Here is a 12,343-nt window from a genome sequence, read left to right on the forward strand (position 1 = left end):
ACACAGCCGGCGAAGTTAGCAGTGCCACCGCGAAGAGTCGCCAGGGTCGACCTTGGGCGGCTCGGGACTCGAACCCGTGGCTCTCCACCGGGCCGTGTTCCAGCGCCTGGACCTAGACCGCCGGGGAGCGCCAGGGGGCGCCGCACGCCGCGGAGGCGGGCGCTGCTTGGGGCGAGGCCTCCGGCCCCGCCCACCGCCTTCGGGGCGGGGCGCGATTTGAGGCGCGCGTGCGCACTGCGCCCTGCGAGCCCCCTCTTGACGCGCTCCTGCGCAGGGGATGCTGGTCCCGGCGACACAGCGCCGGACGCGCGCGGGAGCCGGAGGGCGCGGGAGCCGCAGCGAGCGGGAGCCGGAGCGGGAGCATGTGGCGACCGGTGAGCACGGCGGGGCGGCCGGCTGACAGCGACGGTCCAGGCCGGGAGACTTCGCTGCCGCCGGCCCCGTGCCCGGCCGGGGTCCCCGGAGCCCCGCGTCCCCGTCAGGGACCCTCAGGGCTCTTGTCAGAGCCCGCCGCAGCTCTCGGAGAGACCCTCCCCCTTAGACTCCCTTAGGACCTTAGCCCCCGCCCTCCTCCCAGCCCACCAGAGATCACTTCCCAAGCCCACACCCCAAAGTCCCGGTTTCCCAGAGGCTCTCACGGCGCAAACCTGCTCGTAGACGCCTCCGGAGGTGCCCGCTCCTCGGCCCTCCCGTGCGCCCCCTTTCCAGGGCAGCCGCTTCGTCTTTCCTGGCCTCCTGGACACGGACACTCCTTTGCCCCTTCTGCTGTCCCCCATCTCGGCGTTCAGCCCCTCTCACTGCTTGAGACTCTGCCAGAACCCTGCAGTCCCTCCCCTTTTCTGGGAAGCACCCCATCTTGCCTTTCTCCCTTGAGAACCCAGAGCATTTCCTAGACACCCCCTTTTCCACCTGTCAGTTCAGATCACCCTGTGCTGGCACCTCTCCCCCTTGTTCAGAGACTCTTTCCCCCACCCCCTTCTCAGAAAGCCCCTCTGCCCTCTGCCCTTCTGCCTCGCGCTGTCGTCCTGCCCTCACCCGCACTCCTGCTTCTGGCCCTGAAATGACAGCAGCCTCCCAGTGCCACCTCTTGGTCTGTCCCTTGTCTTGCTGCATCTCTGAAGTTCAGCCTGGCTCCGCTCCACTGACCTAATTCTCACTACCCACCCAGGAATGTAGCTCTTTCCCCGTATGATTTAGACCCCAAGAGAGCACTGTTCCTTCTTAACCTGGAGTTTCCTGTAAGACTTGTATCTTCTAGTAAGTCTCTCCTTGTAAGTTGAGGTATTAAGAGTACAAATGAATTTCATTACTTTTTTTGTGACTTGCAGTGAAATACGGTTTTGGTTGTGTGATACGGTGGAAACTGCCATGAGCCGGGTTCCAGGCTCGGCCCACCATTTATAGCCACACGATCCTCCTGGGCTTCAGAGATTTCCCCTGTGGAATGTGGAATTTCAGAGACGAAAGCTGAGAAACACTGGGAAGACGAGGCACCTGGAAGCCTTGGGACCCCAGCAGGGGCTCTGGGGTTGTTGGCTTGAGGCTTAGTCCACTTGGTGTCCTGTCAAGGCCAGAGTGCTCAAGGGACCATTGCTGCCGGGGTAGGGGTCCGGGCGGGCCCACGTGGGGATTCCCGTAGTCCTGTGCTTAGCCAGTTTATTTCCATTCAGCAAGCGTTCACTGAGTGCCCGCTCTACTCCAGGCACTGTGCTAGGTCCTAGGAATACAAAAATGATTGAGATGGGCCCTTGATCACCACCTCGAGGGGAGACAGGTGTGGACAAGGTTTGTGGGGGGCTGCAGGTGAAGCAGGCATCAAGCATGAGCAGGAGCCGTGAGTGAACCGGGCCAGGGCGTCCCGGTGCCAGTGAAGGCCCGAGCGGGTTCTTTGTCCCATGAGCGTGGGATAAGGGTCCGTGGTAGGAAGCGAGGCTGCGGGGTGTGGCTGGAGCCCCAGCTGCGGCCCCAGCTCTTAGGGGTGTGTTGGGGCCACTTAAGCCGCCCGTTTTCTATCGGTTTTGACCGTTTCCACCCCTGTAGTAGTGCACCATCAGACGAACATTCTTTGAAACTCTGCAGCAAACTTTACTGCCCTTTCACTCTGCCTCTGCCTTCCTGCTCCTTGAACCAAAGCCCCTCTGTGTTTTCTACGTATAACCCGTCTCCATGCTCTGGCATATGTTGGGAATATTTCCTTACTCTTTTGAACTAAACAAACCCTTTCTCTCCCCTGCTAGATAATTTAATTCAACCCAGCAAGTACATACAAAATTGCCTCTGTGTGTGGTGGGGCAGGGTCAGTGAGAGGGCGGGAAGGGCTGGGGATCGCCGGGCAGCTCGTGGGAGGCCCATGGGAAGCCCGCGGCTCCGCGGCTGTGCTGCCCTGGGCCCTGACCTCAGCGTGCTCGGGGTCCTGAGCCACACACCCTGGAACTGTCGGAGGGCTTTGCAAGTGGCAGCTTGCTCGACGCCCGCTTCAGTCATGCAGTAGTCCCCCCTTATAGAGAGGGAAACCGAGGCACAGGGCCAGTGGTTTACCGAAGGCCACACAGCTGGTGAGTGGTAGGGCTGGAATTCCAGCCGGAAAAGCCTGGGCCCAGAGTCTGCCCCCGGATTCCTTAGCCACAGCTCTCCTGACGTTTGGGGCCCGATGGTTCTCTGCTCGGCCCCCAGCTTCCCTGGCCTCCATCACTCGGTGTCCCCCGTCCCCCTAGTTGTGACAACTGGAAATGTCTCCACACAGCGCCAGAGTCCCTGTGGGGCAGGACTGCTCTGGTGAGGCCCCAGCCCTGCCCAGCTGCCTCCTCCCTGCCTCGGACTTTCATGACGGGAGCAGGCGTTTTGCAGTTCTTGAGGGCCAGCGCTGTGGCCTTGCCGAGCAGAGATCTGTCAGCACTGCTCCTCTCTTGGGACACAGGTCACGGTCCTCCCTCCTCCACCGTGTTCACAGTCCTTGAAGTTGTCTGGTACGTTCTTGGCCTGGCGCTGCAGCGCCGATGACACTTGATTACTAAGCCCAGGCTTTTTTCCCTAAAAGCTGACGTTTTGGAAGGACTTAGGGTTTTATGGATGAGTAACTTTTAAGTCCTCGTAGTTAAACATGATTGGGCGTGCCGGTGGCACATGCCGAGGCCGCTTGCCCTGGAGGCAAGGGTCGTCCCCTCAGCTCCTTGGGCTCCTGCAGGGGCTGCTCGGCTCTCCCCCTCCGAGGTCCGACGGGTTCTAAGTCACTGACTCTCATCTGCTCTCAGAATAAGACCATTTCCTCTGTGTCTGATCTGCTGGGACGTCAGGGCCATTTTCTCTTCTCATGATTAAGCTTTCCTGACACTGCCCAGGAATGTGGATGGCCGCCCCCGGGGTCAGTGGTCAGTGAAATAGTCCAGAAGCTGCATCGTGGCACCCCGAGGCTTCGGGGGACGATTCCCGTGGTGGGTGAGGCTTCAAAGACCCGCGTCCTCGAGCCCTGTCGTGACCGTGGCCGATGCACCCAGGGCTGGGGACACTGGTGTCAGTGCAGTTACCGCCCCCGTCCCTCTCAGAGCACTCTCATCCCTGCTGGCAGGAAGGATTGTCTTCTCCCTCCCGCGCCCGACAGGCCGACGGGAGCCTGGCCTGCGCTGCGAGCCCCGGGAGCCCCGGGAGCGCCGCCGGGAGTGCTGGTGCTCTGAGGGAGGCCTCGGCAGGGCCGCGCTCCCGCTCTGGGCCAGTGCAGCGGCAGCTGTGGAGGAGGCTGGAGGCGCGCTCCTGCACGGCCGACCCCGCGCTGCTCGCTCTCTTTGCAGTTGCAGCTTTGCCGCTTCCACACTGCTCTGCTGCGGAGCCGGCGGAAGCCCTGGCAGCCCCCTGCGTCGTTCCTCAGGAGGAGCTCCAGGGTCTGGCCGGCAAGGTGCGCTCTCCACCAGCCCCGGGCCCTCGGGATGGGCGGCCCCTGTGGGCTATGCCCCACACACCTCCCCCCTCTAGGACAGGGTGCGTTCATCCACAGTCTAGGCCCTGAATGTGCTTAGCACGTATTGAGTGCTGTATTCAGCACATATCAGGCTCCAGCTGTGTTGACAGTTGAGCACGGTCTGTATCCAGCGCATGGTCTATATCCAGCGCATATCAAGCTCCTGCTGTATTCAGCATGTATCGAGAGCTCCAGCTGTGTTCAGTGCGTGTTGAGTACTAGCTGTATCCAGCACATATCAGGCTCCGGCTGTATTCTTTGTGTATCGAGAGCTCCAGCTGTGTTCAGCATGTGTTGGGTGACCGCTGTATTCAGCGTGGATTGGGCTCGGGCTGTGTTCAGCGTGTGTCAAGCACCGCCCGTACTCAGTGCCTGCTGAGCGCCTCCTGGAGGCGGCGTGTACGGAGAGCTCCCCTACTGAGCGTGGGTCGAGCTCCGTGCTCTCCTGCTTGGGACTCTTGCTTCCTGTGGGGTTACGGGGCTCAGCTTCTCACAGCCTGCCCAGGGCAGCCCAGCCCCCGAGGCGCCCCCAGCTCGGGGCCGTGTCCCCAGGTGGAGGCTGCCTGACGCCTGGGCAGCTGGAGTCTCGGGGAAAGGCGCTCGAGGACGGCATGAGCTCTCTGCGGTCTGGGCCCCAGGGTGCCAGGAGGCCAGGAGCGCGGGCGGCCGCCGCCTTGTCAGCGGAGGGGAGCGGGGTGGGCAGCGAGGCCGGAAGCCCCCTGGCCACGCCCGTGTTCTCGGCCGCTCCTGGGGGCAGGGGGAGGGGAGGAGAGAGTGACGCAGTTGCCCAGGTGGTGACCCTGCCTCCCCAGCTCGAGGCCCAGGCCCCTGTGGAGGACGGTGCTCTCAGCCACCGCGGTGGGGGTGCCCCTGCTCCTCGGGGCCCGCTACCTCACCGCAGAGGCGCCAGAGAAGCGGAGGATGCGGCTCGTGGTGGACGGCGTCGGGCGCGTCGGCAGGTCGGTGAGCTTTTCCTTCCGTGACACTTGCCCCCCAAGACCTCAGGTCGGCCCCAGCGTGACCTGGCCCACCCGTGGTCCCAGCTGGGCTGAGGCCCCTGCCCACTGGTCACTGAGGCCTCCCGGGAGGCTCGGAGGGTTTTTGCTGGGAGCTTTGATTCCGCGTCCGGTGGACCTTGGCTGCACTGGAGCGTGCTCCCTGGTGAGCTGGGCCCTGCCAGGCCCGGGGATGGCGAGGGGCTCGTTCAGCCCAGAGGGCTCAGCCCCTGGGCCTGTCCTCAGGGTAGCCGCGGCCCGCGTGTGCCGCCCTGGCCGGGAGGCCGGGTGCTCCCGCCCGCCGCTTCCTGGCCGTCCTTCGCCAGTAAAGGCCCAGAGGAGCCAGAGCCGTCTGAGCTCGGACTTCCCCTTGTGGGCTGGCCAGAGGCTAAGGGGCTTCTGTTGGCTCATCTCAAGGCGACCTGGAAGGAACCCCTTTCCATGCTCCCCCGTCTCTCCTTGCAAGACCGGTGGGGCGGAGCTGATACTCTGTCAGAGGCCTGGGGGAGCGTTTGCGCTTGGTCAGATTCCAGAAATTCTTGCAGCACAGAAGACTGTGTAGCCTGAGCCTCCTGAGAGCCAGCTCTTGGCTCTGAAACGTCAGCCAGCCAGACCCGCTAACCAGAGACCCCGAGAGACAGGGCGCACAGGTGCTCCAGCGGGGACCTGAGGGGCGAGGCGCCCGCGCCCGGGGCGATTCCCGAGGGCCTCTGCTGAGGCTTCACAAGGTCTGCAGGCATGCGAGCACGAGATTCATCCCGAGGCATCCGACCTGGGCTGCGGGCAGGTGGACAGTCGAAGGCTTCCAGCTGCCCAGTGCGAAACCCGGTCACGTGCTCCACTCCCCAGAGCCGTTCGCCCTGGTCCCCGAGCCCGGGAGGCCCTCGAGCTGCCCTGTTAGCAGGTTTGGGAGGTGTCCGCTGCGCCCGGAGTGTCGGTCCAGACTTTCCTGGCCAGCCATGGGGCCCCTGAGGGTGGAGCCTGGAGCCGCTGTGCTGGCCTCTGCCCCTCCACGGCCCTCTACGGGTGCGGGACGCACGGCCAGGGGGCGTGGGACCGTGGCGCTGCCAGACGCCGCCTACTTCTGATGAAAGCTGCAGGTCTTGTCTGCCTGGCTGCGTGCTCCGCCCCGGGCAGGCACAGCTGCTGTCAGAGGCGCAGCCGGGCGGGGCGGAAGGAGCTCGAGCCAGGCTTCCTAACAGGCTGCAGCTTGCCCTCGGCGGAGCCCTCAGTGACCAGGGAGGCTGGAGGGGCCCCTGCTGAGGCCTGGGTGCCCGTGCAAGGAGCGCACGTGCAGAGTGAAGCAGAGCCAGCTCAACCCCAGGGGGCGGCTGCTGTTCTGGTCGGGCCTGCCCGGAGGCCTGGACCCTGGCCCTCGGCCCCTCGCTCTCCAAACCCAGAACCTGGGCTGTAGTGAGGGTCTCCCAGCCTCGGACGGGTGCCTGGGCTGCCCAGGCCAGGTCAGGCTCTGCCAGGAACGTGTCCCCAGATCCCGCAGCTCCGCATGCAGGCCGTGCGCAGAGACTGCGTCTGGCTCTGAGCCTCCCTTTGGTGGCTTCTGTGCACAGGTGCGTGGTGAGCTGGTAGAGCGCAGGGGCTACCTGCGCAGGTGGAGGAGCTGGTGTGGGGAGCAGCAGGGCGGGGCAAGCACGTGGGCGTGGGCGGGCCTGCGCAGGTGGCTGCCCCCACCCCCACCCCGCTGCGGCTGTGGCAGCGCCTGGGCGGGTTTTCTCTTGCCTCAGGCACGGCCAGACCTGAGAGCCCCCCAGGGCAGGCCACACGCCCCTGCTTTAAAGATGAAGGCCTCCTGCCCCTCAAGCAGATGTCTGTGGTATTTTTTTCGCATCTTGTATTAGCCAAAAGGGGTGCTGATGCAAAGTACCAGGACTCTGCTGGCTTTTATAAAGAGTATTTATTTGAGGTAGGCGCTTGCAGTTACCAGGCCCTAAAGAGCACGTTACTTCCCTCACCAAAGTCATTTGCCACGTGTTGGAGCAAGATGGCTGGTGACATCTGCACAGTTCAGGCTTCCTTCTCTTCAGGCTCCGTCCCAGCTTCTTCTAATACCAGCTATGGGCCGGCATAGGGCTTCTCAGCTGCTCTGTTCTCCTCATCCCTCTTTTAAATGTAGTTTTTAATTTTTTTAGGAGGTACCAGGGGTTGAACCCTGGACCTCATACATGGGAAGCAGGAGCTCAACCACTTGCATTGCACCCACTCCCTGCTGTCCCTCTCAGGCACCCCCTCTCCCGGCCCAGCTTCTCCCATCTCAGCTGTGGGCCCGAGGACTCGTCTTTCCGGCCCAGCTGCTCTGGCCTCTTCACAAGGCCAGCTGTGGCCTCTCAGGCCCCCTCTCTCCAGGCCCAGGATCACGTTCTCTCCCCTGCCTGGCTGTGGAGCTCTCTAGACCCCTGCATCTTCTTCTGTTTTCTCGAGTGACCATCCCCTTATAGTCCATGAAGGGGGCAGGGATTCAAACTAGTCACCCTAGTGATGTGAAATCAAAGCCCTAATCTCGATTTAATAGAGTGAAAGCGAAACCTCTGAATTTAAGTCAATCCAAGGGCTATCACACCCAGAGGAACCAGACCAGTTGACAAGCATAATATCTCTTCTCGGAATTCATAAATATCAGACTGCCACACATCTTGAATTCTTATTACAAAAGTATTTAGATTACTATAAATAAATAAAAGGTCATAATAGAGAAGTGAAAAATGTAAAAGCTCACTGAAATCTTAAACCAAAAATGAAAATTCAGGAAGCTTTTGCCACGGTCATGGGTGGAGCATCGTGGTGCTTTCAACGAAACCTGATGCAGGGGCGCCTTGGGATCGCCTGCCCTGCACCCCCCCCCGCACCCCTCCCCCGCCCTGCACCCCCTCCCCCACCGTCCCTTCACCCCGCCTGGGGGAGGCAGGCATTCCCCGTCCCAGTGCCCACCCTTCTAGGAACCTGAGCCCACTGGGGCTGGAGCGCAGGCTCCGCTGCCTCTGTTTGGTGCTGGCGGCCTCGGGGCTTGCACAGGGCACGCATGTCCGTGGGCGCCTGCCCGGGCCTCGGGAGCGTGTCGTGGGGCCGTGGCAGCTTCTTGAAGGAAGGGGCGGCCTCAGGTCCCCTTGAGGTGCCCACGCCAAGCGTGTCCTGCGCGTGGCTCCCCGCAGTGGAGCGTTTCCCTCGAGGTGGCTTCAAGCGCGTGGGCTGGGGGCGGCTGCGCCCTGCCCGTGGAAGACAAGGCGCACCGCGGCCCAGCGGGCCTGAGCCGGGGAGGCGGGAGAGCGCTGTGCTCTGCGGACACCCGCCCTCCCCCGGGCCCTGCCGCTTCCTAAGACTCGAGCCTCGGCCTGTGGGGCCTGCGAGTGTGTGCGTCGCCCGCCCCCGCCGCGCTCGGCCCTGGCCGGGCAGACAGGCCGACACTGCACCTTAGGAGCCTGCCCTGCTGCATCCTGATCCCGGCGCCCTCCCCGGACTTTGACCTCCTCCCCCCTCTGCCTCTGGTCCCTCGGCCCTGCCTGTGACCACGCAGCAGCCCGGGGCGCCGGCCTCCCCTTGCTCTTCCCCTGCCCCCGCCGTGGGTTCCCCACTGCCCGTGGGTCTCACCATCTCCGCCCGTTCTGCCGCTCGTGGCTCCCTCCCACCCAGTGGCACCGGCAGTGGCATGACCAGGGGGTGCAGCCCCCAGGGCCCAGCCCTCAATCCCCCCAGGGCCCAGGACCCTTGGCTGCCCTAGGGAGACTTCTCACCCAAGTGGGGCCAGGGCCAGCTCTGCGACCGTGTACACCGAGGGCGTGGGGGGGAGGACGGGGGGCGAGGTACCAGCCCTGAGCGGCAGGGGCCAGGCGGTGCCTGCTGCCAGGGCCTAAGCAGCCTCTCCCCAGGTCCCTGGGCATTGGCCTGCTGATCTCCCTGGACTACTGGTGGTGCAGCCACATCGTCTTGCGTGGAGAGGACGAGGTTTGTCCTCCAGCCCTGGGCACAAGCTCGGGCTGCCAGGGTCTGCCCCTCCGCGGGGAGGACGCCTCCTGGAGGCGGGCCAGGTAGGGTGGGAGGGAGGCGGTCAGCCTGGCCACCCCAATGCCTTCCCTCCATGCTGCGGCCAGAACAGCCTGCGGTACTCGGAGGTGATGTCTGCGTGTCACCAGCGCGCGGCCGACGCCCTGGTGGCTGGGGCCATCAGCAACGGGGGCCTCTACATCAAGCTGGGCCAGGGGCTGTGCTCCTTCAACCACCTGCTGCCCCCCGAGTATATCAGCACGCTGCGCGTGCTGGAGGACAGGGCCCTCACACGCGGCTCCCAGGAGGTGAGGCGGGGTGGGGGGGCGTGGCCCCCGCTGGGGGGCGTGGCCAGGCGGCTGGACCTGAGCCTCCTGCACAGGTGGATGAGCTGTTCCTCGAGGACTTCCAGACCCCGGCCCACCAGCTCTTCCAGGAGTTTGACTACGAGCCGATGGCTGCTGCCAGCCTGGCGCAGGTGCACAAGGCACGGCTGCACGATGGCACCCAGGTGGCCGTGAAGGTGAGAGGGCCCCTGGGCGCGTTGCGGGGCCGCTGTGGGCCGGGCGGGCGCCCCAGCCCTCGCTGCCCACTCGCCTGGTCCAGGTCCAGTACATCGACCTGAGGGACAGGTTTGATGGGGACATCCGCACCCTGGAGTTCCTGCTGCGCATCGTCGAGCTCATGCACCCCAGCTTCGGCTTCAGCTGGGTCCTCCAGGTAGCCGGCGCCGGTCCCAGGGCCCCCGACTGCGCACGTGCGCTGTGGCCGGCCCTGAGCCCGACTGCCCCCGTGGACCCAGGACCTGAAGGGCACCCTGGTGCAAGAGCTGGACTTCGAGAACGAGGGCCGCAACGCCGAGCGCTGCGCTCGGGAGCTGAGGCACTTCCGCCACGTCGTGGTCCCCCGCGTGCACTGGGACAAGTGCAGCAAGGTGGGCGGGGCCAGGCCCCGGGGAGGGCGGCAGCTCGGGCCTGCTGAGCCAGCCCCTGCTCTCTTCCCCAGCGCGTGCTCACCGCCGACTTCTGCGACGGCTGCAAGGTCAACGACGCAGAGGGCATCCGGAGCCGGGGGCTGGCGCTGCAGGACGTGAGCGAGACGGGCCGGGTGGGGTGGCGTGGGGGCCAGCTCTGCCCACCCACAGCCTGTCACCCCCCCAGGTGGCAAAGAAGCTGATCCAGGCCTTCGCCGAGCAGATATTTTACACGGGCTTCATCCACTCCGACCCCCACCCGGGCAACGGTAGGCAAAGCCTCCGGGAGGGGGGGGCCCGGCGGGGCCGGTGCTGACGTGCCGCCACCCCCAGTGCTGGTGCGGAAAGGCCCGGACGGGAGGGCAGAGCTGGTGCTGCTGGACCACGGGCTCTACCAGTTCCTGGAGGAGACGTGAGCGCGGGCCGGGGGCGCGGGCACGGGTGGGCAGGGGCGGGCACAGGGGGGCCCCGCCCCAGCGGCCCCTCCTGCCCCAGGTGCTTGGCACTCACGCTGGCCGCTGCCCACAGGGACCGGGCCGCCCTGTGCCAGCTGTGGCGAGCGGTCATCCTGAGGGATGACGCGGCCATGAAGGCGCATGCGGCCACGCTCGGCGTGCAAGGTGAGGGACGCTGGGGAGCAGCGAGGGGCGGCGGGCGGTGGCAGCCGTGGGGCCGCGGTCTGCAGAGCTGCTGCCCACCGCCCGCCGCAGACCACCTCCTGTTCTGCGAGATGCTCATGCAGCGGCCCGTGCACCTGCGGCGGCTGTGGCACTCAGGCCTGCCGAGCCGCAAGGAGGCGGCCTACATGCAGGACATGGCACGCTCGCGCTTCGACGACGTCATGGCCGTGCTCAAGGCGCTGCCGCGGTCCATGCTGCTCGTGCTGCGCAACGTCAACACCGTGCGTGCCATCAACACCACCCTCGGCACCCCCGTCGACCGCTACTTCCTCATGGCCAAGAGGTGGGTGCCAGGGCCTGGGCGCGCGGGCTGGGGGCCGCCAGGGGCTGACCCCTGCATTCTGTGCAGCGCGGTCAGGGCCTGGAGCCGCCTGGCGGGCGCGGTGTACCGGGGTGTCTACGGCACCAGCTTCCTGCGCAAAGTCAAGGTCGTCTGGGAGATGCTCAAGTTTGAAGTGGCCCTGAGGTGAGCAGGGTTCGGGGGCCGGGGGCCTCCTGGCCGGCTCCTGCCAACCCTGACTCCCCCGCCCCAGGACGCAGACGGCCTCCATGTGGCTCATGGCCCACCTGGTGCGCGTCCTGGCTCACCTGGGCATCCTGGCCCCCACTGAGGAGCTCTACCAGTACCTGGAGACCTAGCTGCTCCCACGCCACAGCCCAGAGGTCCGCGAGAGCACCGCCAGGCGCAGCAGCTGCCCCCACGAGCCACACACGGGGCCGGCGAGCAGCCCCACAACTGGGCACCGGGGGTGCCAGTGCAAGAGTAACGGGAGGGGGCGCATGGAGGGGCTTGACCACAGCCTGGACAGACAGCCCTGCAATGACCACACATTTTTCACAAACAAATGTTTTTCTTTGTGTTTTGTACAAAAGGGGACGGGGGTGGGGGGCGGCAGCTGTGGGGCTAGAAGTGGGCAGTGACGCGGTCTGTCTCCAGCAGGTCGTCCAGGATCTGTGGGGACAGAGGGAAGAGGGGCGGACAGTGGTGGGCGGCAGCGGGGGCAGCAGAGGGGGTGGGAGGGGATGGTGCGGCCGCACTCACGATGTCCGGCGTGGTGCCGATCTTCTTGGCCAGCTCGCTGCGCTCCATGGCACTCAGGTACAGGTAGCGGTTGAGCAGCTCCCCGTCGAGCACGTTGCGCACAGCGTTCTGCAGGATGCGCCGGTCCACATGCAGCATCCTGGGGGTGGGCTGTGGTCAGGGCAGGCCAGGGCAGCGGGGGACCGGGGTGGGCAGCACTCACCGGAAGGCACGGGGGTTGAGGCCGGCGTGGTGGGGCAGCATGGTGGTCAGCGCGTTCTGCAGCATCAGCAGCCGCCGGTACGTCTTCTCCTGCATGGGCAGCAGCAGCCCGATGCCGCCGTCCAGGGTGGCTGGGGGTGTGGGCACGTGAGCTGGGCCAGGTCCACCCCACGCCCCCCGCCCTGCCCGGAACTCACCGAACCACGTGATGTGCTTGTTCTCCCAAACCACCGACTTCTTGCTGGGCCCCTCGGTGGCCCCCCGGCACGGCGTCCTCCAGAACGTGTTCACGTGGGCGCCCACGTGGAAGTCTGCCCGGCGCAGCAGGCGCATGCCCCCGAAGCTCTCCTTGGCTGTGTCGGGGGACACAGGTCAGAGCCGGTGCGTGCCCGCCCGGACAGAGGCAGGTTGGAGGCCACTCACCTTCCGGCAGGTACATGTACACCATGAGGTTGCGGTCTCGGTCGGACACTGCGGGCGAGAGGCCCAGGGGAGGGTCAGCTGCAG

At 65.3% G+C, this 12,343-nt stretch overlaps 2 protein-coding genes across 3 annotated transcripts in view; one reads left to right on the forward strand and one right to left on the reverse strand.

The window, feature by feature from the left end:
- The first annotated feature begins 250 nt into the window (after positions 1-250).
- ADCK5 (aarF domain containing kinase 5) lies at positions 251-11,439 on the forward strand. Of its 2 annotated transcripts, none has more exons than XM_058276190.2 (15): positions 251-374; positions 3,786-3,889; positions 4,765-4,911; positions 8,826-8,901; positions 9,048-9,248; positions 9,323-9,463; positions 9,547-9,660; positions 9,743-9,874; positions 9,946-10,029; positions 10,101-10,182; positions 10,247-10,325; positions 10,442-10,533; positions 10,624-10,876; positions 10,943-11,059; positions 11,127-11,439. In XM_058276190.2, exons 1-15 carry the CDS (start codon positions 363-365, stop codon positions 11,230-11,232), a joined length of 1,740 nt encoding a protein of 579 aa, XP_058132173.1. In that variant the 5' UTR covers positions 251-362; the 3' UTR covers positions 11,233-11,439. The 2 variants fall into 2 exon arrangements, with proteins under 2 accessions (XP_058132173.1, XP_058132174.1); XM_058276191.1 differs by having other exon boundaries at positions 258-374; positions 10,690-10,876.
- Positions 11,425-12,343, reverse strand: part of CPSF1 (cleavage and polyadenylation specific factor 1) — a 28,535-nt gene continuing 27,616 nt past the window's right edge. Inside the window, exons 34-38 of the mRNA XM_058276189.2 lie at positions 12,260-12,307; positions 12,034-12,189; positions 11,838-11,967; positions 11,636-11,774; positions 11,425-11,545 (exon numbers count right to left, since the gene is read on the reverse strand). Of these exons, the coding sequence (XP_058132172.1) occupies positions 11,498-11,545; positions 11,636-11,774; positions 11,838-11,967; positions 12,034-12,189; positions 12,260-12,307 (521 nt within the window). The 3' untranslated portion in view covers positions 11,425-11,497. The remainder of the gene's footprint in view (positions 11,546-11,635; positions 11,775-11,837; positions 11,968-12,033; positions 12,190-12,259; positions 12,308-12,343) is intronic.

Source organism: Dasypus novemcinctus, chromosome 14 (assembly GCF_030445035.2).
Source record: "Dasypus novemcinctus isolate mDasNov1 chromosome 14, mDasNov1.1.hap2, whole genome shotgun sequence".
Classification (NCBI taxonomy): domain Eukaryota; kingdom Metazoa; phylum Chordata; class Mammalia; order Cingulata; family Dasypodidae; genus Dasypus; species Dasypus novemcinctus.